Source organism: Heterocephalus glaber, unplaced genomic scaffold (assembly GCF_053883595.1).
Source record: "Heterocephalus glaber isolate CG9 unplaced genomic scaffold, H.glaber_assembly_v1.0 deba00001479, whole genome shotgun sequence".
Classification (NCBI taxonomy): domain Eukaryota; kingdom Metazoa; phylum Chordata; class Mammalia; order Rodentia; family Bathyergidae; genus Heterocephalus; species Heterocephalus glaber.
In genome coordinates, this window is record NW_028258316.1 from 1,663,719 (window position 1) to 1,686,133 (window position 22,415).

At 64.2% G+C, this 22,415-nt stretch overlaps 1 protein-coding gene across 1 annotated transcript in view; it reads right to left on the reverse strand.

The window, feature by feature from the left end:
* Notch1 (notch receptor 1) overlaps nucleotides 1–22,415 on the reverse strand; it is a 40,135-nt gene that overhangs the window by 14,572 nt on the left and 3,148 nt on the right. The window contains exons 3-16 of the mRNA XM_004848930.4: nucleotides 9,566–9,828; nucleotides 8,828–9,166; nucleotides 6,727–6,849; nucleotides 5,847–6,080; nucleotides 5,559–5,714; nucleotides 5,272–5,457; nucleotides 4,869–4,982; nucleotides 4,189–4,302; nucleotides 3,746–3,979; nucleotides 3,549–3,659; nucleotides 2,958–3,150; nucleotides 2,446–2,591; nucleotides 2,208–2,321; nucleotides 170–289 (exon numbers count right to left, since the gene is read on the reverse strand). Coding sequence (XP_004848987.1) covers nucleotides 170–289; nucleotides 2,208–2,321; nucleotides 2,446–2,591; nucleotides 2,958–3,150; nucleotides 3,549–3,659; nucleotides 3,746–3,979; nucleotides 4,189–4,302; nucleotides 4,869–4,982; nucleotides 5,272–5,457; nucleotides 5,559–5,714; nucleotides 5,847–6,080; nucleotides 6,727–6,849; nucleotides 8,828–9,166; nucleotides 9,566–9,828 — 2,447 coding nt within the window. The remainder of the gene's footprint in view (nucleotides 1–169; nucleotides 290–2,207; nucleotides 2,322–2,445; nucleotides 2,592–2,957; nucleotides 3,151–3,548; nucleotides 3,660–3,745; nucleotides 3,980–4,188; nucleotides 4,303–4,868; nucleotides 4,983–5,271; nucleotides 5,458–5,558; nucleotides 5,715–5,846; nucleotides 6,081–6,726; nucleotides 6,850–8,827; nucleotides 9,167–9,565; nucleotides 9,829–22,415) is intronic.

Consider the following 22,415-nt stretch of genomic DNA (forward strand, 5'->3'; position numbering starts at 1 on the left):
ACAACCGCCCTCTGTGCCCCAACTGTGGGTCAGGAAAGCCACAGATGCGCAGGGCAGGAAGGGCCGAGGCCAGTTCCCGGCTCTGCAGCTTCCCTGAGTGTGGGGCTGGCCGGCCTCCCCAGGCCACCCCGCTCCCTGCCCAGCTCGGGAGGGTCCAGGCCAACCTCACCCTGCCAGCCGCTGGGACAGACACAGGAAAAGCTCTCATAGTCCTCGGACTCCCTGCACACTCCGCTGTTCTTGCAGGGGCTGGGAGCACACGGGGCCAGCACCAGCTCACACTTGGTTCCTAAGGAGAGATACTGGGTGAGTGTTGGGAGCAATGCTACATAATTCTAGGGACAAATCATTGGAGTAGGCCTAGTTCTCCAGCCTACAGACCAGCCACGACATTCCAGACATAATTGCATTTTGGCCTCGGGTCACAACTGAGACCTCAGTGATCCCCGGATGCTGTAATCTCCAGGACAAGACCACACCTGCGGGAGATGCCAGGGAGGAACCAAATCTTCATCTGCATAGTTCCTCATTGTTCTTAGATTTCCACTGCCCCCCCCCAGTCTTTTTACACCTTGTTTGTCCCAATGTGAAGTACTGAACTCTGCATTTTTCACTTGTTACATCTGTTTCCCCATGCACTGAATGAAAAGTGCTGCAAGCTAGGGGGGCTTTTGTCTTTGCTGCCCAGAGCAGCACTGATCAGACCCAAAGCTCAGCTTCTTCTCAGTCTCATTTGTCTACCTTTCCTGTAATTCGCCGTGTGCTGCCCTGGCTCGCAGGAGACTAGGACTCACTGCAGAGGTTCTGGTAACGTCCCCTTCCCTGTTTCCTACAGGTGAGGCCTGGGAGCGGGCGTCAGGGCGAAGCCAGCAGGTCTGCTCCCCACACCTGCCAGCTATCCAGTGTCAGCACCCACACCTGGCCCCACAGAGAGGCAAAGTGACCGGGCCAGCCGGTGCCTCATGGGCAGGGTGCGGACAGGGATGCTGAGCACACCACGCAGATGCACTCTGAGGCTACCTCTCTCCCCCTGCAGGCTACGGCACAGCTTGGCACTCACCCTGCTGGAGGTGCCCAGGAACAAGTCGGGTGCTGGACAGGCACCCCAGCTAGGTGGGGACTGGGTTGCCCTCACCCCTCCCTGCGTCCCTCTGAAGAGGAAAAGCCCTTGAGCTGACTGCAGCTCTGGGTCACAGGAGGCCGTCGACAGAAGGGACAAGATGTGGCACCAAGACCCCAGGCACATCCTGCCTATTAGAGGAGAGCTCCGTCTCCGGGCCCCAGGCTGGGTAGGGACCTGGTGACGGCCACAGCAGTCCATGTGCACCGCGGTGACTCCCACAGACCAGGTCAGCTTCCTGCTGATGGCGCAGGGCCAGCCCCTGAGAGCAAGGAAGCGCTATCTTCCTTGTCTCCCCTGTCCCCGGCCTGCTGGTGTGACTTTCCAGGGCCCTCTATCAGTTTCCACAGTGACCTAGCCAGGCAGGAACTTCGCCAGAGTTTCCGACAATTGTGCAGAGGAAGCAGGAAGCGGGCAGGCAGGAAGCGGGTCAGCACGGCCCGTCCTCCTGCCTGCTATCAGCGCCTCCGCAAGGGACACAGGCGGCCCCGCCACGGAGCGTCCTCGCTGACCAACAGAGACAGAGTCCAGGCCCCTAACTTTGGTCAAACAACCCTTCCCCGGCCCCAGGCCGTGGGCGTCATGGGAATGTGGCACCCCTCCCCACCCTGGCCCAGGCAGCGTCTCCTGCCCACCCCCTGGGACTGCCCTGTCAAATGCTTAGACAGAAATCTGACAGGGACCCTTTCCCGCAACCCCCATGGCCGCACCCGAGGCAGGGGGTGGACGCTAGGGGAGCCAGCTCCCGCCTCACTCAGCCCCAACACAGGGCTCCTTGTTCCTGGCACAAAGAGGCTGCCGTCAAAGGAATCCCTCAGCCTGGCGGGGGGGTGGGGGGAGGGCGGCCCAGCCCCCAGAGGCCCAAGAGAGACGAAGGGAGGCATGGAGACCCTAGCAGGCCCGGCCTGGGCACCACCCTCCAACAGTCACACAAGCCTCTCCTCTGCCACAGGTGCCAAAGGCGGCGCCCCTGACACACCTGTCTACCTGTCTGCTCACCCGCCAGCCCCAAGGCCAAGCGCAGCAGAGCCCGAGGCTCTCAGCAAGCGCAGCACCCGCACCCGGCCCAGAGCCACTGTGTCCGCACCTGTGTAGGGCAGCGGGCAGTTGCACTTGTACCCGGCCACGTCGTCGATGCACGTGCCCTGGTTCAGACACGGGTTGGACGCGCACTCATTGATGTTGGTCTGGCAGTTGGGGCCTGGGGAGGGGGCGCGGTCAGTGTGGCAGTGTGGCAGCACCCGGCCCACGCCCTCTGAGGCCAGCACCAGTAGCCCTGCTGGCCCGGCTGCCTCACCAGGGCCTGGCGCCACACCCCGGCTCACCGCTGAAGCCCTCCCAGCACGTGCACACGTAGCCGCTGGTCATGTCTCTGCAGGTGCCGCCATTCACGCACGGGTTAGACTCGCACTCGTTGTTGTTGATGTCACAGTTCGTCCCGCTCCACCCGGGGTCACAGTCACACTGGTACCTGGGGGAGCGAGCACACCACGGGTCAGCACGGGGCCGAGCTCCGGACGAGGTGTCCACCCACCAGGACCCTCGCATCCTTTAAAGCAAGCTCAACAGCGGCCAGAGTTCTGACACCTCACACTCGGGACGGCGCCCAGTAAGGGCAAAGTGGGGCCTCCGTGACACGGGGACCGCGCCCCCTTCCCACGCGCCCGCTGCGACCCGGGGCTGAGCATCAGTGCTCCGTGCACAGCAGCATAAATGGCTCCTCCCCGCAGACCCACGAGGGCCAGGCCTCCCGCTCCAGAGCGTCCTTGGATCCCGAGTGACGCGGTGCCCACGGGATGCAGCCCAGGGCCGCCCCCGGCAGCGTGGCCTGGCCTACCCGTTGAGGCTGTCCCGGCAGGTCCCGTGTATGCAGGGGTTGCTGCTGCACTCGTTGACCTCGGACAGGCATGTGGGGTCGTGGTAGCCCTCGGGGCAATGGCAGGTGAAGCCGTTGACGCCGTCCTCGCAGGTGCCCCCGTTGTGGCAGGGGCTGCCCGCGCACTCGTCGATGTTGATGTTGCACATGCTCCCTGTGCGGAGGGGCCAGGCTCAGTTCCCCAGCTGCTGGTGCCAGCCGCACCCGTGACGCCCACGCTCTCCTGTCACCTTCCCAGCGGTGCCCATCTGATGACAAGGACCTGGGGCCTGGACAGGCCACGGCTGTGCTCAAGCGCACAGGGAAGCGGCAGCGGACGTCTGCCCAGAACCCAGGCCTGCTGACGGACAGGCAGGGCCGCGCTGAGTAGGGGCGGAGCGGCCCCTCCGGCCCTCTCTTGGTCTCTGTGATAGCCCAGCCCGCCAGCTCAACAGTTGGGCATCAGCCTTTGCCACCCTGCCCTTAGTCCCTGAGGTCCCCTGGCCTGTCCAAGGGCCCTGGGTGGACTGTGCCCCTGCCCTTGGCTCTGCCTGCCCCCTATGGATCCCTCACCTGTGTAGCCCGGCTCGCAGGCACACTCGTAGCCATCGATCTTGTCCAGGCAGGTGCCCGCATCGCAGGGGCTGCTAGTGCAGTCGTCCAGGTTGATCTCACAGTTGGGTCCTGCGGGTGCACAGGTGGGCTGGTCAGCTCCAGAGCCCCTCTTACCCTGTCCACCGCTCCCACCCAGAGCTGGCTGGCTCAGACACCTGTGGTGCCCTTGAGGCAGAGGCAGAGGTAGGCATTGTCGCGGTCCTGGCAGGTGCCCCCGTGGTGGCAGGGCTGGCTGGCACACTCGTTGATGTTGGTCTCACAGTGGTGGCCGGTGTAGCCCGGCTGGCACAGGCAGGTGAAGGCAGCGATGCCATCCTTGCAGGAGCCGTAGTGGCAGGGGTCAGGCTCGCACTCGTTGATGTCCACCTCGCAGTGTGTCCCTGTGTACCCTGTATCACGGGAAGGCTCAGGGCCAGCTGCTCCCTGAGCCATTGCCGCCCCCACGGCCGGCCTGGGACGCCTCGCCCAGACTGGGCCACAGTGCCTGCTTGGGAAGGGGGGGCTGCGGGTGCGCCTCACTGTCCCTCCAGGGGCCACCACTGAGCTGTGCTCCCAGTCCCCGCTAGCACCAGCCCGGCCCCACCCAGCTCCTCCGCACCTTCTGTGCACACGCAAGTGTAGGTGTTGGGCCCATCCAGACACCTGGCACCGTTCCTGCAGGGCGTGCTGGCACACTCGTCCACGTCGTGCTGACACAGATGCCCGCTGAAGCCTGTGCCAGAGAGGACCAGGGTCATAGATGGTGCCATGGCCCCACCACGCTCCGGCCCAAGCTTGGCAGCAGACCCTGGCTTTCCCCTGCCCCTCACAGACCCTGCTGGGCAGTGACCGGTGGGCTGCTGCCCTTCACCTCCGCAGAGAGACCACGCCGAACCCCCTGGTTGCTACGGCAACAGCTACACCCAGCTGTTTGAGGTGGCTGATTTACATCTCCAGAGGCCCAGCCCTGCCCCTGGGGTAGATGAAACACTTCCCAAATCCCTTCCTGGGGCCGCTGGAGGCCCCTCTGTCTGTCACCCCTTCTAGCCTCCCACAGCACCTGAAGGGCCACAGCTCCCCCACCCTAGGGAATTTGTGGTACTCCAGTGCCCTTCTTTCTGGGAAAGGGGGGTCATACTCCATCAGCAGGAAGAGGGTGTCTTGGCCCTGCCACCATACCCCAGCACACCCAGCAGGGTGGGGCATCCAGGAAACACCCGGGCACTCCCAAGCTAAGACGCTCACTTCCCAGGAGCCTGGATCCCCGAAGACCCGGGAGCAGGGCTGGGCTGGGCTCACCGGTGGGACACTCGCACAGGAACTCGCTGACCCTGTCCAGACAGCGTCCGTTGTGCAGGCAGGGGCTGCTGGCGCACTCGTCTGTGTTGACCTCGCAGTACACCCCCTCATAGCCTGGGGACCGAGAAGCCACTGACTGCCTCAGTGGCCCCCACTACACCCCCTTGAGTGGGGGCCTGGGACAGCTGAGCACCCAGACCACTGTGGCAACCCCTCTGCCTCCCAGGGCTGCTGCCTCCACCTGGCCCTGGCCCACTCCCTGCTGTGGCCTGTGGGCCTGCCTCAGTTTCCCCAGATGACCCTGGAGACCGTGGCCTGGGTGAGATTCGAGGCCGGGGGAGGAGATGTGGCCAGGCAGCTCCCGGGGTGCCCAGACTGCCCTGCGTGGACCCTGCCCGCTCACCGGGCATGCAGATGCACTGGAACTCCCCGATCTGGTCAAGGCAGGTGGCGTCATTCTGACACGGGTTGGAGATGCACTCGTTGACGTCGATCTCACAGCGGGGGCCAGTGTAGCCCTGCAGACACTGGCACTCGAAGGAGCCCAGGGTGTTGATGCACTTGCCCGCATGCTCACAGGGGTTGGCACCTGCAGGGATGGGAGGGCGCCAGTGAGGGGCTGTGCCGAGCACCCAGCCTCCCCCAGCACACAGAAGCCCTATGTGCCCTGTGCCCTACACGGGAACCTACCCAGCGCGCATTCATCCACATCCTGGCTGCAGGCCGGCCCTGTGTAGCCTGAGGGGCAGGTGCAGATGGCCTTGCCATTGACAGGGTTGGTGTCACAGTTGGAGCCCTCGTTGCAGGGGTTGCTGATGCAGGCATCATTCAGGTGGCACAGCAGGCCTGGCAGCACGGCAGTGGTGCTCAGTGGCACTGGCCCAGCCTGGGCCGGTCCCTCCCACATGTACCCAGGAGGAGGACCTATCACAGCCCTTGAGCTTCAGGACCCCCTGGCCACATCGGCCATGCACTCACCGGTGCGGCCATGGGGACACTCGCAGTAGAAGGAAGCCACACGGTCGTGGCAGGTGGCGCCATTAAAGCAGGCGGCACTGGCGCAGTCGTCGATGTTCTCGCTGCAGTCCTCACCCGTCCAGCCATTGACACACACACAGTTGTAGCCACCGTGGGTGTTGTGGCAGGTGCCCCCGTTCTGGCAGGCATTGGGCATGAGCTGGCACTCGTCCACGTCCTCCGTGCAGTACTGACCTGCAGGGCCGGGGACCATCGGCCCTGATGCCACCTACAGAGTTCTCCCCGCCTGGAAGCCCTCAGAGCCAGCTCCTCCCCCTGCAGCCGGCGCGCCCCTCATTCCCCACTTGGCACCAGAGGAAGATGTCGTCTCATCTCGCCGCTGTGCCAGGGTCCGGCTGTCACCCCCACCAGGGAGTGCCCAAGGCAGGGCCCGCCTCTGTCTGTCTAGCCCAGTGTCTGCAGGCTCACCCCGAATGCTCAGGCTTCCCGCTGGCTCACCAGGGACCTGGTCAGCATAGGCTGTGTCTACAGACCTAGGGTGGGGGCCCTAGGCCCTGCTCCTGCGAGGAGCTCCCCCCGACCCCCGTGCCATCCTTCTTGAGCCCCTGGGCTCTCCAAGCCTTGCCTGTGTGCACCCCAGAAAGCTGAGGTAGCCTATGCTGTGTGGCCTATGCTTCCAACAGCCTATCCACCTGGCCAGGACACACCAAGTACATGCCCACCCAAGCCACGCCCTACAGCATGTTCACCCCACCGGGCCACACCCCAGACTAGCAACCCTGCCCAGGCCACACCCCGCAGACTGTCCTTGTGGCCCTGGCCACGCCCACCCCACCCCCACGGTCTGTCCACCACACCCAAGCCTCACTCCCCTACTCACCTGTCCACTCTGGCGGGCAGCGGCAGTTGTAGGTGTTCACACCATCCACACAGGCACCCCCGTTCCTGCAGCTGTTTCCTGGGCAGTCATCCACATTCTCCTCGCAGTTCTGGCCAGTGAAGCCTGCCAGAGGAGCCACAGGTTAGCCTCTGCCCTGGGGGTCCCGACCTGCCTCAGAAGGCCCAGAAGGGCCTCCCCTCAGCACCAGCACCTCCAGTTCTCCTTGGGCCCATGATGCCCTGCTTGGGCCAGAAGGGCTGCCCAGCTCCAGCATGGGCCCTGTGACGGGGCAGTGCCCCATGCCCACTGGTGACACAGTCTTCTGCTAGGAATCAGTGTGAAGGGCTGGCTGGACAGACAGGGACCCAGGAGCACGGGGTCTGGAAGGTGCTGCCACAACCCCTCCTGCCTCACGGGCTACCGAAGGCTCCAGTAATGGTGCCCCAGCGTGTGGGGGGTCTACAACAATCCAGTGGGGTGGCCACAGACACCTGCATCTTGGGGGGCTCATACCAGGGCTTGGGAGCCTCCATACTGGGGGGTGAGCCTGCTCAGCCAGGACGTGGTGGGACTTTCTGAGGGCATGGAGCTGGGGTGGCCCCCCTCTTCCCAAACAGCCCAGGGCCACCCTGAGGTGCAGCCCTGCAGCTCAGCCCCATGAGGGCCCGCTCGGCAGCCAGTTAGCTATTAATCCACTCAACTCCCGTCAGATCAATGATCAACCCAGAAAGGCGTCCGGCAACAGCCAAGCCTGCAGCCTGTTACTAATTAACACCCCACCTGGGATGCCTTTGACCCCTCCTACCCAGAGAGCCCGACACCTGTCCGGCTCCTCCTGCCCAGACTCCCACCCGCTGAGGCGCATCAGAGTGAGAGGCTAGGAAAACCCAAAACACCGGTCAGGCACTGGTTTGGGAAGCATCTCGCCTGACTCGGTGCAGGACCCTGAATGTCTCCTTGGGACTCAGAGGGCTGGGTGGAGCTCAGCAGGGCTGGGCAGGGGTCAGCACCACTCCAAGTCCCAGCCCAGGCCTGGCAGGCTCAGGGGCTTCCACAGCTCCTCGGGTGGGCACCTGGGGGTGGGAGCTGCAGGTCAGGTCTAGGCCAGCCCTGGGCCGAGTGCCACCGTAGGTACCCCTGCTGGCCCTGACGTGAAACGGCCCAACCCGGCCCGAGGTCACAGCTGTGCTCTCATGAGGTTCCCCAGCCCTGCGACCCACTCTTTCCCTTCCTCGTGGTCCCCAGCACCCCAGCTGCCCGGCATATGCTGGGTCACCTGGGCCCTTGGCCTCACTGCCCAAGATGGATGGGCTGGTGCCAGCCGCGTGCCTACAGCCCTCCAATGAGGCCACTCCCCACCCCAGCCTGCACTGCAGCCCCACCAGAGCGCAGCCCCTCAACCCATGCAGCCAACAGGGGTCCCAGACCTGGTCACAGGGCCACCAAGAAGGATAGGAGTGACCTGTCCTGCCCTCCCTCACTGATGACTTTCAGGAAATCCAAGGTCTGGGCTGGCCCTGCAAGCTGTGGCAGCAGCCAGCTTCCCCTGGGCAGGGGCCGGGGTGCCCTAGGTTGGTGCCTCCCTGGGTTCACCTCTAGGGCAGCTGGAGCCCTGTGCACCCTGGCACCCCAACCCTGAGCCTCTTCCCACCTAACTGCCACAGGTGCAGCTGACAGATGAGGTTACAGGAAGGAATACTGAGAGGAAGTGACTTGCATACTACCCCGTCCCCAGAGACCAGAGAGCCTCGGGGGTCACACGGGCCCGGTGTTCCCTCAGCAACAGGAGGCCTACAACTCACATGTGGGTTTTAGGAAACCGGACAAGGAATGCCCCAAGCAGCTGCAGAGACAGGGCCTGGGGACCACCCAGCGGGGCATGCTGTCCTGAGGCCCGGGAGAGGGAAGGAGCTTGGGAGTGGCCCAGGCCTCTGCAGACCACACCCAGGCCAAAAGGGCCGGGGCACCTGGTGCTGCTGCAGGGCATCCAGCTGGGGCCCCGGCCTCAGGCCCGCCTCCTGATGGGCACCCCAGCCAGCTTGGCGCACGGCCCCCAGGGCTTCCTCCACATGCCCACTCCCGGCCCCCAGGGCAGACCTACCTGGCAGGCAGGCACACTCGTGGGTGGTCTCCCCTGTGGGGCGGCAGGTCCCCCCGTTCTGGCAGGGCGAGGGGCTGCAGGGAACGTAGGGCAGCTCGCAGTGGGTGCCGGTGTGTGTGGGGCGGCAGGCGCAGCGGAAGGAGCCCACCTCGTTGTGGCAGGTGCCCCCGTGGCGGCACAGCCCCGGTGTCTGGCTGCACTCGTTCACGTCCTGGCGGCAGGTGGGGCCATGGAAGCCGGGCCGGCAGCCGCAGATGTAGGAGGCCTCAAAGGGCAAGCAGTGGCCACCATTGGCACAGGGGTTGGAGGCACACGGGTCAGCCTGCTGGCACGACTTCCCTGCGGGTGACCAGGTGGGAGTTAGGCCGGCCACCTCACCCACGGCCAGGGCCTCCCTGGGAGGCTGGGGGCAGTTCTGGCCATGGTGGAGGCACCAACCAGGCTCGCCCAGGGCTGCGATGGTCATGTTTCTACACTGAAGAGACCAAGGGTTCCAAGGGTCCAAGTGACTGCCCAAGGACAGGAGCAGCAAGGGGACAGTATGCTTGAGGCCTGGAGTGGGGCTGCCCAAAACCAGGCCCCCAGAGGGCTGTGAGCGGGGCCCGGGGTTGCTCCTGGGTCATAGGCCTTGGCCCGCTCTGGGGCAGAGGCGCCGCAGCCTTCACAGGGCCTGCGGATCCTGGGACAGGAGGGGCGGGCCTGCCCACGCCAGCGTCCGTGCAGCGGTGGGGGCCTCACCTGACCAGCCGGGGGGGCAGCGGCACTTGTACTCTGTGAGCGTGAGCAGGTCACAGGTGCCCCCGTTGCGGCAGGGCCCAGACAGGCAGGCGTTGTCCAGGGGCGTCAGACAGAGGGGCCCGGAGAACCCCAGGGAGCAGCTGCAGGTGTAGTCCACGGTGGCGCCCCGGTCCAGCACGTGGCAGGTCCCAGCATTCTTGCAGGGGTTGCTGAGGCAGGGGTTGCGGTCCTGGCATAGCTGGCCCACGTAGGGCCCGATGCAGCTGTCGGGAGACACGCAGACAGTTGGCTACAGCGGCTCCCACCCTGGGCAGTATGCAGCCAGGCACGGGCCCCACAACCAGGCTGGAGGGCTGCAGGTGGGCAGACGTTCCTCAGGGTGCCAGGTGTTCTGCAACTGGACGGGCGAGGGCTGGGAGACGGGAAAGGCACTGGATGCCAGGGTGCTTCGCCCTACAGCACTCAGTTGCCTCACGGGAATTTCACCTCCACAGAAAGAAGCAACATGGATTGGTAATGGGACGGGCAGAGGCTGGGACACGGCAGCACGAGCAGCCTGGGGGTCAAGCCCCGGCAGGTGTGGAGGTGCCCGCCGCAGGGAGCAGGCATGGGCCCCACAGGCCGGGCACAGCCTTCTGGGGAGGGAGGGGGCTGAGCTCCATCGAGTCGTGCCCCCCCCCCAGGCTGCCTGCCCTCTTCCTCTAGCTCCTCAGTGATGAATATGCATCAGCACGGGTAATAAAAGAGTTCATAGTTTCTTCGACTTTCAAACATCAATGCCTCAGCAGACGCGGGAAGCCGTGCAAGCAAGGGAGCGACTGGCGGCCCCTTTTCCCTCTGCAGGGTCCTCAGAGGGCAGCCTCAGCTCCCTGCCTCACTTTCCCCTCTGCTTCCAAGTTTTCACGGCACACAGCAGCCGAGAATCTTACAGCTGGGGAAACCGAGATGCCGCTGGGGCTCCCTACACGACTGTGAGCCAGTCCTGTCCCGCTCTGGAGCACGGGCCAGACCCTGGCAGAGGCAGATGGGCGGGGCGGCTCCTGGCTTCTGCTGGCCCCCCGTGTTCCCGCAGGGATGGGCTTGGCGTCTGCCACACCCCCCTGGGAGCTGCCTCAGCCACCTGCTGGCCCGGCCGCCAGAGAGGCCCATAAATCGCTGGCCTTGTCCCCTCCAGGTCTTGTCCCCTGAGGGCTCTGGGAGCAGCCAGGCATCAGTCTTCCCAGCAGCAAAGCCTCTGAGGCAGAACGTGCTGGCCTGGCAGGGTCACAGCGGGACATGGCGGGAAGGGCTGGGGGCAGCCTCCCCCCACGTGGGAGCCACCAAGTCCTGTCCTGCCTTCCAGAGCCACGCAAGGGGACTGCCACCGCCTGCCCCAGGACCACATCACAGCACCAGAGGCTGTGGCTGCAGGCTACACCCGGGCACCCAGCCCCATGCTGGCACCAGCACAGCCCCGACCCCTCGATGCTCCCAGGGACCCTGCCCCACAAACCCCACCCACTGGTCCTCGCTGCTCCTGTCCCAGCAGCAGACATGAAGCACTCAGGTAGGGGGGTCCTGGGAGCACCTAGGGTCCCTCATTTCAGCAGCAGGGTTGCTCCTGGTCCCAGAGGCGTGGGAGGCATCTGTCTTCTCCGAAGTCTTTCATCTGGGGCTGTGCTTGGGGGGAGGACGCAAAATGGCCACTCCGGCCAACCATCTGTTGCCAGAAGCCAAAAGTCCCCAACCAACTGGTTTAAAGAAAACAAATCGCCCCCACCCCCGCCCTGAGAGTTCACTCGGGCCTTAAGGATGGCTGGACCCAGTGTGGGAAGCCGGGGGCGTGGGCGGCCCTGGAAGGGGAGGCTTCCCACAAGGTCTCCATGTCAGGGCACCATGGGCCCCGAGGGGCCACACTCAGAGCACAGTGGGGTGCGGGCACAGCCCTCGCTGCACTGGGATCCAGTTACAGCCAGCCCAAGCAGCCTCCTCCTGTATCAATGCCCCTTTGAGAGGCAGGAGCTGGCCGTGGCCCACTTGGAGAAAGGGTTTGTTTCTTTCCCAGCCGCTGACGAAGTCAGCAGGGGGTGGGTGGAGGACAGAGGGTGCTTGATCATCAAAGCTGGGTCCAAAGCGTCCGGGACTCCCTGGAAGCTCGCTGGGCCCTGGGCCATGCCAGCCAAGGAACTGAGGAGCCCACCTGGGCAGGCGAGATGTCGAAGGCCCAGCCTGCTGCCCAGAGCTCGCAGGTGGCTCAGCTCTCGGTCCTTGGTCCCAGGGGGTCAGCCTGGGGCTTCGGGCCCCGCCGGGCACTTTAAGAGGTGGTCACAGGATGCTGCCAAATGGCCCAAGGCCCTGCCCACACCCCAGCCCCACAGCCACAGCATGGCCCCTTCGGCACCCAGCAGGGCCCTCAGGCGAGGACAGGAACCCGCCTGGCTGGATACAGGCTGCCAGCGAGGCTGTACCGACCAGGACCAGAGCAGGACAGCGGTGGGGGGGGCGGGGGCGGGAATCACACCCAATAAATCAGGCGGCGTCAACACGGACAAAGGGCAGCCGGGGAGCAGGTGCGCCTTGGGACAGACAGCTGCTGCTGGGGTGCGGCCAGCCGCCAAGCCACCGGGCGGGGCAGGAGCAGGACAGTCGGGCCGGCCCGGGCCGAGCAGGCCCTGCGTGGGGGAACGTGGCAGCTGAGCAGGCTCTTTGTCCTCCCACTGCCACGCTGGGCTCTGGGACCCCGAAGTGAAGCCACGAAGCGAAGGGTGGGCAGGGCACAGCAGAGACCAGGGCAGAGGGGTCCGGGCGTGGGAGCAGCTCTGAGGCCCAGAGGCCCTCCCTCTGCCCGAGCCCGGCTCCCACTCCAGCCCTGCCTAGCTGTCTGCTCCTCTCCACCCCCCGGCCACAGAGTTGGGGCTGCCCAGGCACAGACACGGACCACCTCCTTCCCCACAGCACTGATGTCCCTGCAGGGGCTAGAGGGGACCTTCTCCAAGGTGGGAGCCCCGAGCCTCTGGGACAGGACAAAACTACCCCGTCCTCCTCCACACCTTTGGCACTCAGTGCCCACCATGGGACCCAGCCCCGGGCCAGGAGTGTCCAAGGCGGGCTCCCTCCTCCCAGAGCTGCCTGGGTACCTGCTCCCCCACTTCCCCCGCCCCATGGCCCCGCAGGTGCAGTGCAGCCTGCCACATCCCAGCCTGCGCAGGTGAGTGGCAGGCGGCTTCCAGCAGAGGCAAGCGCACGAACCGCTCCTGTGCCTGCTGTCCTGAGGCCGCCGCCTGCGCTTTGTTCCCAGCTTCAGCATTTCCACTGTGCCAGCTCCGCTGCCCTCCCAGACAGTGTGCTCCATAGAAATGTGACTCCGCAAAGCCTCCGGAGGCAGATGTTGCCGTGACCTTTCACCCGGGACTAATTCTAAATTGTGCTGTTTTCCTTTCCAAGCTCAGCGGCCATCTGCCACCCCCAGGGGACAGAGGACAGCTCCCTCCGCCCCACAATGCGGAGGAGGGGCAGTGGCACAGTGGGGGCATTTACTCAGCTCCAGTCCGCAGGGGGTTTATGGTTGGGGGGGCAAGGGGAGGGCAAGGGGCAGCTGAGCCAGGTGGGAGTGGGAGATCCGCTGGGGCAGAGCTGTCGCGAGTGGGGTGACCACAGCAGAGGGCCTGGCAGTGACTAGAGGAACTTTTGGGGTGGGGAGAAGTTCCTCCAGGTGAGTGGTGAGGCTCATAGGACCCTCCACACAACACCCAGCACATCCAAACTGTCACACCGGGTTGGAAGAGATCTCAGCCTGGCCCAGACTGTCTGATATGAGGTCCACAGCCCATCCCAAGGGCTCTACATCTACAGCCAGGGGCCACACCTCGGGGCCAGCAGCCCTGCACCCCAAGGACTCACACTGAGCAACTGTACTCCAGGCACAGCGGCAGAGGAAGGGAGCGGGGAAGCCCCCAGCCCGGCCCATCCCTCCCCAGAAGTCTGAAGTTCCCCACACACAATGCACAACAACAGAGGCTCATCCCTTCCCAGACACCCCAAGGCTGCCGCTCCCAGGGAGCCCTGGCCGTGCCCACCAGGAGCCAGTCAGACCCCCCAGCCCCCTGCCCAACGAGGGAAGTCTGGGCTCTGATCCTGCCCTGCTCAGCCAAGACACAGCAAGGTCAGCCACCCACTGCCTCTCTGCTCCGAGGCGGCCCATCTACACTGCTACCCCGGCCACGCCACTGTGTGACGTGGGCCCCTGCTAAAGGGGAGATAAGGCCAGGCTGAGTGGTCTGGGGAACAGACCCAAGCATGGCTCAACAAGCCCAGGGCTCTCCCTGGCCAAGGCTCCCGGATGGGGGAGTCCTGGGACCACATACCTGTCCGGTCCAGGTCCCCAGTCCAAGCAGGGACCACCACCAACCAGGACCCAGGGCTTGTTGCAGGCTGGGCAGGGGCTTGGGGACCTGCTGGATGCCCTGTGCCCCATCTGGGATCCCAAGGACAAAGCCTGGCAGACATGAGACCCTCAGTGCTCACTGACCCATCGTCTGCGACCTGCCACCATCACCTGGGAACAGCCCAAGATGAGCTGTGGTCTCTCCCGGCCTTGGGAGGGGCGGGGGCCGGGGTGCAGGGAGGCTGGGCCCTGACGAAGGGCAGACAGCCCCTAGCCCCCCACACAGCGCCACTGACACCTGAGGGCGGCTGCAGGCAGAGGAGGGCACGAAGCTGGGCCAGGGCAGGCGGAGCAGACCCACGAGGGCCACCGGGCCAGCGTGGTCCCAGTCAGCCGGCTTTTCTAGCGCACAGAGCTCCGCTGCGCCTCGCAGCACAGCCCAGCCCCGGACAGCTCAAATGCACTGAAGAGGGAAGAGGAAGTGGCTCGGAAAGGCACAGCTGGAAAGGCACAGCTTCCTCAAGGGCCAGGGAGCCCTCTGTGTGGGAGAGAAGGGGCGGAGCCTGTGCCTGGGAAGCCACCCCCCCCCAGGGAAAACAATGCCCCATGGGCTCACTGTGCCTGGGACGGCTGCACTTGGGAAGGAAGGAGTCTGCTCCAGAAGGGACAGAAAAGCCCCCAGGCGTGGTCCCGCTGGGCTGGGCAGGGGTGACCCTGGCTATGGGGAGGGACCACCACTTGGTCCCCCCTCCCCAACAGCATAGTGGTCACCATCCGGGTGCGAAAAATGCCTGCTCAGGAGACCCCAAGGAAACCCCTTCCTCTACCAGGGTAAGGTCCCAGCTGGTCCCCCCAAAAGACACCCCGAGGCTGCAGACCAGGCTAGGCACGAGTGCCCTCCCTAGGTGCTCGACTGTCCGCCACTCCAATTGGCCCCATGGGACGCACAGGACCAGTGTCAGCACTACGGAGCCTGGGATGGCCATGACCCGTGGCCAGGGGCTGCTGCTCCCACTTGGGTTGGAGCCTGCTGCACCCCACAGCAGCTCAGACTCAGCAAAGGCGGTCGATTGGCACATGAGGCTGGGCATGCCGGGAGGCTTAATCCAGAAGTCGATCGATTAAGCCAGGAATCACAGTCTGAGCTGGACGCCAAAGCCGGAAGTGATTTGGCAACTTCCTGACTCTGCCTCTGAGCAGACACCAACAGGGGACCCGGTGGGAGGGGCCACCCAGGCAGGCCACATGGCCAGGTCTGGGGGAGATGGGAGGACCCCAGGGTCCCCACATCTGCCCAGCACACACAGAAGGCTGTGTCTTACAACACAGATCTGGCTGCTACAGGCTGCATCTGAAGCCCCGCCGTGGCTCGAGATGCTGGGGCCACCTTAGAAAGCAGGCCAGGGCCTCGTGGGTCACAGGTACCACGCCACCTGGGCTTTGCAGTCAGAGGGCAGAGCAGCTTTCCTGGAGACAGACTGAGGAAGGAGAGTGTCCCACACCCCAAGCTGCCCCACCCTCAGCCTGGATTTCCCACCTGACCATCTGATCTCCTCAACCGGCAGGCTGGGCAGACAATGCAGCCTTACATGAGGAGCACAGCAGAAATAAAACCCGGGGTGAGGGGCGGAGGGGTGTCTGAGGGAGGCCTAGAGACACAGCCTCCACCACTGCCGAAGAGCACCCCTCGGGCCCTGGCTCTCTGGACCCTTCTGTCCAGCAGCAGGGTCACTGGGTGCCACCCTGTTGCTCAGTGCCTATATTTCATCCTGCCCAGCTGCTGGCGCTGGTGGATGTCAGGACATCCCCGCCCATCCCTGAAACAGAGCCACCGGCCGCTGGGCACACAAAGGGAGAGGCAGCCTTGGGATGCATTCTTCCGCCTGCTCCCAGGAAACCAGCATGATGGACTGGCCGACTCTGGCTGCCTCCTCCGTGGAGCACAGTGGTGGCTTCAGCAATGGCCCCACGGCACTCAGCAGGGCCCTTCTCTCTGGCCAGGGTGTAGACGGGGGCTCCAACAGGCAGGCGGCTGGCCTCGGATCCAGTAAGCTCTGGGATGAAAACCAGGCAACTGCACCCAGTGTGAACAGCACCGTGAGGAGGAGCCCACACTGTCACACTTCGGGGTGACACACGGGGGCGCCCAGGCCAGTTGGGATAGCCTGGGAGGCTTTGCCCTGTGGGGGAAGGGGGAACTAAGGGCTGGCTTGGGCAGGGCACTGAATGATGCGCAAACTGGCCCAAACGCACAGCTCGACCTCCAAAAGCCTGTGTGACCCTGCTCAACCTCAACAGCTGCCAGGCACAGCAGCACAGACCTGAAATCCCACCACTCGGCTGGGTGGGACGCTGGAGTTCCAAGGCCAGCCTGGGCTACACAGTGAGTTCAAGGCCAGCCTGAACTGCATAGCAAAGAAAACCAAAACAAAAGCAAACTTCAACAGCCACCCCCCACACCCTGCAGCCTGGCCGGACCCTGGGAGAGGCCTTTCTGTACAAGGCCAAGGAGCCAGGAAGGGGCCCCAGGGGGAGTGGTACATTCCCACAGGGACGCATGCAGCAGGAGACCCACTGGTCACTACTCGAGGACTCAAGAGAATGTACAGTGACCATGACACTGAATAAAAATAAAGCAAACAGGTTGGCAGGAAAGGAGACAGGGGCTTCCCCGAAGGGCACTCCCCTCTCCTGTGGGCATCCGCCCCCTGCTAGGAGGAAGGCAGGCTCAGAGGTGAGCGCTGCTGCTGCCAGGCAGCCCAGGCCCACAGGAGGCGAGCTCCTGCCCACCACTGCCAGGCGCCACTGGGCTGACGGGACAGTGCTGGACGGGGCAGCTATGGCTCAGTGTCCAAGTCCAGGGGCTTCCTGGCCACACTGCAGGCCCCAAAGGCCGGAAGCCAGGCCTTCCAGGGACCTGAAGCTGCCCACCGGCCACAGGCCTGCCCTGTCCAGGGCCAGCTGCCCACACTGATGCCCAGGGCAGGTGCACACGCCAGACACCCAGAATGGACCTGGTTCTCCCCCAGCAGCTGAGCCCAGACCTCCAATCAAGCACAGGGAGGTGGAGGCATGGCCGAGACCATGGCCAAGTCCACGCAGGAGCTTGGGGCACTGCCAACCCATCCCAGCCTCAGCTTGAACCCCCCCACCACCACTTACCGAAAAGCCCTTGGGGAACAACACAGACACTCGAAGCCCTGGCTTCTCCCCCAGCCTCTCACTTCCAGTAACTGTTATTTCCGCTCATCAACAACCGAAACCGAGAGGAAATGGTGGGAGGCAGGTCCCCGAGCCCACGGCACGGTCCCTGCCGCTCGGCCCCAGACCCATGTTTCCAGCGCTCCCCACCCACCTTCCTCTCACAAAGCCTGGGCCAAGGAGGGCGGGCCAGGGTCCCGGACCCCCGGTCATCACGCCAGGGCCTGGCCTGTGGCATCTTGAGGTGACACCCGGGCCCAGGGAACCCACGACTAGGATGCAGGCACCCTGAGGCTGAGGGACAGATGCTCCCCCAGTAAACCGGGGTCTCCCCACATCGAGGGCTCCCCAGCAGGCTCTCAGGTCCCCACCCCAAGGGTCATCTTGGCAGAGGACGCCAGTCCCATCCCCTCCTACCGCTGCCTACGTTGTCCATGGCCAGGTGCGGGGCTGCCCACCTCTCAAGCCTCTGCCTGTCCCTGGGCCACTGCACGGACAGCTTGACAGGGTGCAGCAGGACCAGCGCTGGGCTGGGGTGGGGGGCGGGGGAGTTTGTGGAGCAATCAGCAGTGTCAACAGAGGACAAGGGGCCTGGCTACCAGCTCGGAAGGACAGCCACTCCAAGCACTTGACCCAGCCCAGGTGACAGTGAGCTGGGAAAGCCTGGTGACAAATATGTTACCTTCCCATCAGGGGAAGATGGGACCTGCCCCCAGCCGCAGGCCAGACATGGGAGAAATGGTAATGCAGCTACTTCTTCAGTTACAACCTCACCGCCTGGCCCGGTAAGCACACCTCCCACTGGATGTCCCTGTCCCCCGGTAAAGCCAAGCGAGGGCTGAGATCAGGGAGGGGTCTGTGGTATGGCCTCACCCTGAGATGCCCTGAAGTGGCCCCCAGGAGCAGGGTGGTGCCTGGCAGCTAAATCTGAGCATGTGGAACCTGCAAGTGTAGTAGGAAGGCTTGGCCACCCCAGCTCACCCTGACTTCCCCTGCTGCTAACCCCCAGCCCATGTGAAAGCAAGACCTGACACACTTTCCAGGAAACTGCCAGGCTGTGGCAGGGCTCTCCTCACCAGCCGGGGGTAGGAGGCTGGGAGAGGCCAAGGGGCTCCAGTTCTAGCAGGACATGGCCTCCCACCGTGCAGGCCCCTGCAGGTGTCCTCGGCCCCAAGACTTGTACGCCCAAAGCCACTTCGCATCAGGGAGCAGTGCTTGACCTGCCTAACTCACTCTAGAGTGGGGAGCCAGTTGGGGGGAACACCTCTCCAGGCAGCTTCCATCTCCAGAGCAGTGGATGTGGGGGGTGCTCTGTGGTGAAACCCTGGGCAGGAGGAGACCAGCGGCAGGCAGGGCCCAGGAGCGCTAGATGCAGCCAAGCCTCAGTGCCCACTGCTGCCTCAGCCTGCAACCCAGGAGCCCTCCACGGCAGGCCTTGGCCCAAGCGCCCAGCGAAAGGTGTCCACAGCTCTGACCTTGGGTGGCCGAGGGTGAGTGGCCTGATGTCAGCCAGGCAGCTCCTCTCCTGCTCTGGGGCCAGCATGTGTCTGCTTTGCCAACCCACAGCCCGCAGTGCAGCACAGTCGACACTAAGGCAAAACCCTCTCCTGGGGGCCCAGGAGGTCACATGCTTGGTGGCTGGCGGGGGTGAGGTGACCCGGGACAGGGTGGGACTGCGGGCATGCCAGGCTAGATCACCAACGCGCCCTAGAACTGCCAGGCCCTGCTCTGGGGCCGCAGGTGGCTGCACAGCCCAAGAGGGGCAGCAGTTTCTCCAGGAAGTCGTCTCAGACAGCCCGTTCTCCCCAGCCCCTCTGCAAAGTCAGCTGAGTGCCCTTGGCCTCAAGCACCGTGCTGTCCTCAGGCCAATCCCTGATGGCTTCGGGCTCCTGAGCTCTAGTCCCGAGGGTGACGCTCTGACCCAGGCCGCCGCAGAGACCCTGCTCAGTGACAGAAGACAGACAGACACAGGCCGCGGACTGTACCACTTCATTCACAGGCAACGCCAGGACAGACAGAGGCATCTCATGGGCTGTCAGGAGCTGAGGAAGGGACCGGGTGATTGAGAAGTTCTGGAACTGGTGGTAGTGACAGTTACGTGATGTTGGGAAAGAATTGAATGCCACTAAGGTGTGCGCTTCCGATGGTTAAGTCGGCAAATTTTATGGTATGTGTGATTCACCTGCCAACAGCCCCCAGATTAGCCCTCAGCCCCCTCTTCCCAGAGGGGGCCACTTTGGAGAGACACCTCCCACTGCCCTCCACCCGCTCGTCACCCCCTCCTGGCAGGGGAGCCCCAGCCCAGGGCCCAGGGGCTCAGCACTAGGAGCCTGGAGCCCAGAGCAAGCCCTAGCCTGGCAGAACCTGCCCTGCTGCAGGGTCAGGCCACATTCCCAGGCGCTAACGCCAGCAGCCACCACCACTGTGCTTGCTGACTGTCCCAGGGTCCTGCCTTGGTGGGACAAAGCTACAGGGGCTTCCAGGATCACTGACCCTGGAGGGGGAACTGAGGCCCAAGAGGAGACAGGGATCTGGGCCACAGCTCACTGGAGCCAGCAGGCTCTGGACCTGTCCAGGAGTGTAGGGTGTGTCCCATGGGAAGCCCTAGCCTGCCTGGGAAACGGAGGATCAGACGCTCAGACACTGCAAGCCATCACCATGCCCTGGAGCCAGCCGCTCATTAAAGCCAGCGATGCTTCCTCCTGGGCCTCTGGGAAAGATCCAGAAAGTTCTGGATACGCCTGCACAGGAAGGCCAGGCTGACGCAAACCGGTCCCACGTCCACACCCTCTGCCCGGCCTCACACCTCTCAGTCTCGTCCTTCCTACCTGGAAACTGGGGAGGAAACCAACATCACTGGCCCTGCATGGAGGACAAGGCACACGGGGCCAGCGACCGGCGAGGGGGCTCCCCATGTGAGAGGCGTCACCAAAGCAACATCAAGTTCAGTTGCCTCCACAAAGCCACATCCTCTCACTATTTATAGACAAGACACAAGACAGGAGAGGTTCTCACCCCTGGCCCGGCTCGGCACTGCCCGGTGGGCCCACCTCCCTCTGCGGTGCTGTGCTTGAGGACCTAAGCCAGTGCCCGTTCACAGGGGCTCCATCTGTGGTTGAGCCGTGACGCCCGGCAGAGACGCCCCACTGTCCCAGCCTCTGGGGGTCCCAGGCCCACTGCACAGCCCCTTCTCCCTGGGGTCACACCTACTCTGTACTTTCACATTATCATTTTCTCCCTGGAAAGCACTGGCTGTCCCCGGAGGCTCCTCCGCCCCCAGCCCCACTCCTGGGTCTCCCCCAGCTCTGCGGCCGATGGACGGGCCCTGTTTGGATCCTGGCTTCCTGGCCTGAGCAGCAGCAGGGCCCAGACGGGGTCCTCACCCCAAGGGACAACAGAACCAGCACCTCCTCCATTCCTAAGGCAGCAGGTGATTCAGAGCAGGGCAGAGCCAGGTGACAGAAGACACATGGGTTCTGCTCAGGCCCTCCCAGCCTGGGGACTCACTTCCTGCCCAGGCCCTGGCCCCTAAGTCACCCCTCACCCCGCTTCCTTGCTCTGGAGCCAGAGGGGCAGTGTGGTGGGGAGCTGTGGCTGCTGGCCACGCCGGCCAGCCGCCTGGGCCTCTTCCTCTTCACTTTCTGGAGCCTCAATGGAACAGTGTCATGCTGTCGCCGGGGCCACGTCACGGCACACTGGAGCAGGCCCGCCCCGTGCGCGTCACTTTCCCTGCTGGCTGTCCCTCCAACAGAGCACCAGCTTGGAGGCTCCGTCTGTCTTGCCACAGCCCTGTCCCAGCTCTGCCCCACACTTGGAGCGGGATGCAGCACTTACCAGGTGCTTCAAGTGTCCAGGGAAGGAAGCAAAGGCAGCCAACCAGAGCCATCGGCAGGGTGGGGTGGGGGCGGGAGAACTCCCCAAATCTCAAGCTCCTCCCCAAGCGGTGCCCAGCAGGCAGCCCCTTTGGATTCTGTGAATGAACTCATTCACCAGCGAAGCACTCAGAACAAGGCTCTGCCAGCTCCAGCAGGGATGAACAGATAGCCGTCCATCCTCTGCCATCCTTACCACTGAGACATCAATCACCGATCAACCCTGCCTTACACATAGGAAACCGAGGCTCGGGGGACTGAAGACCCAAGGTCAGCAACCTGGGGGCAGCAGGTCGTGGCCTCGAACACAGGGCTGTCTATAGCTACAGCCCCTTCCCTCTGGGTTTTCTGGGCAGGAGTGCTCACGAGACTTCTGTGATACCAGACAGATGTCCCCAGAACATCCTGACTTCTTGCAGGCAGAGGGAGCTGCTTAGCCACCCTGTGCCTGTGCCCCCAACACAGAACCGGCAGCCCCAACTGGCAGCTGGTGGACACACACACACACACCCCAAAGGGCAGGGCTGACTCCAGCTCTTTGCCCTTGGCACTCAGGGCTGGCAGGGAGGCTGGCCAGCCCCAAGGGCCACCAAGGTGCTCCACTGCAGCCACTAGGCTGCTGCACACAGCTGCTGTCCAGGGACTGCACCCCACCCACAGGATGCACGCTGAGCCTTTCCTACATGGCCATGCACTGCCCAGCCTCAGTGACCCGGGGCCCTCCGGGAAGATGGCTGCCACCAACAAGAGTCGACTTTTCCAATCCTGAGCCCACAGCCTCCAAACCAGCAGCCTGGGAAACTTCCCTCTCTCTGGGTGGGAAGAGGTGATTCACCAGTCACGCACGGTGACTCGACGTTTCCCTGACCTATTCACACAGCAGTGGCACCGAAAGCCAAGAAGCTCGCAGGCCCACGGCTGGAGGCTGCGCCCCAGACAACCTTGAGAAGAAAGGCTTCTTCCCTCGGCCGGGAGAGCCTAGGGGGTGTTAACAGGAAGGCAGAGGCCCCCCAAAGAGCGTGGAGACACATGAAAGTGTCCAGGCCCAGAGCAGGAGCCACACTGCCCCCCACTGCAGTGCGCCCTGGCCCTGGCCTCCGACACTGCTGCCCAGAGTTCAGCACTTCCGCCCCGTCTTCTGGATTCGTAGGGCGAGCACAATGGCCTTCTGTGGGCAGAGCTCGGCCGAGTGCCAGGCCAAACTGAGGCAGGCTTCTCGCCAAGGAGGAGGGGCATTGGGCCCCTGGAGGAGGCAGGGCCAGGCACAAAACGCTTATTGGTGGCCCAGCTTGAGCTGCACGGGGCTCACAGACAACACCCCAGAGTTTGGGAAGCAGAGAGAGCCCACAGCATTGTCTCCTTGTGGACTTGAAGGGTTTCAGCACAGATGCCAGGGAGCAGGCGTAGGAGAGCC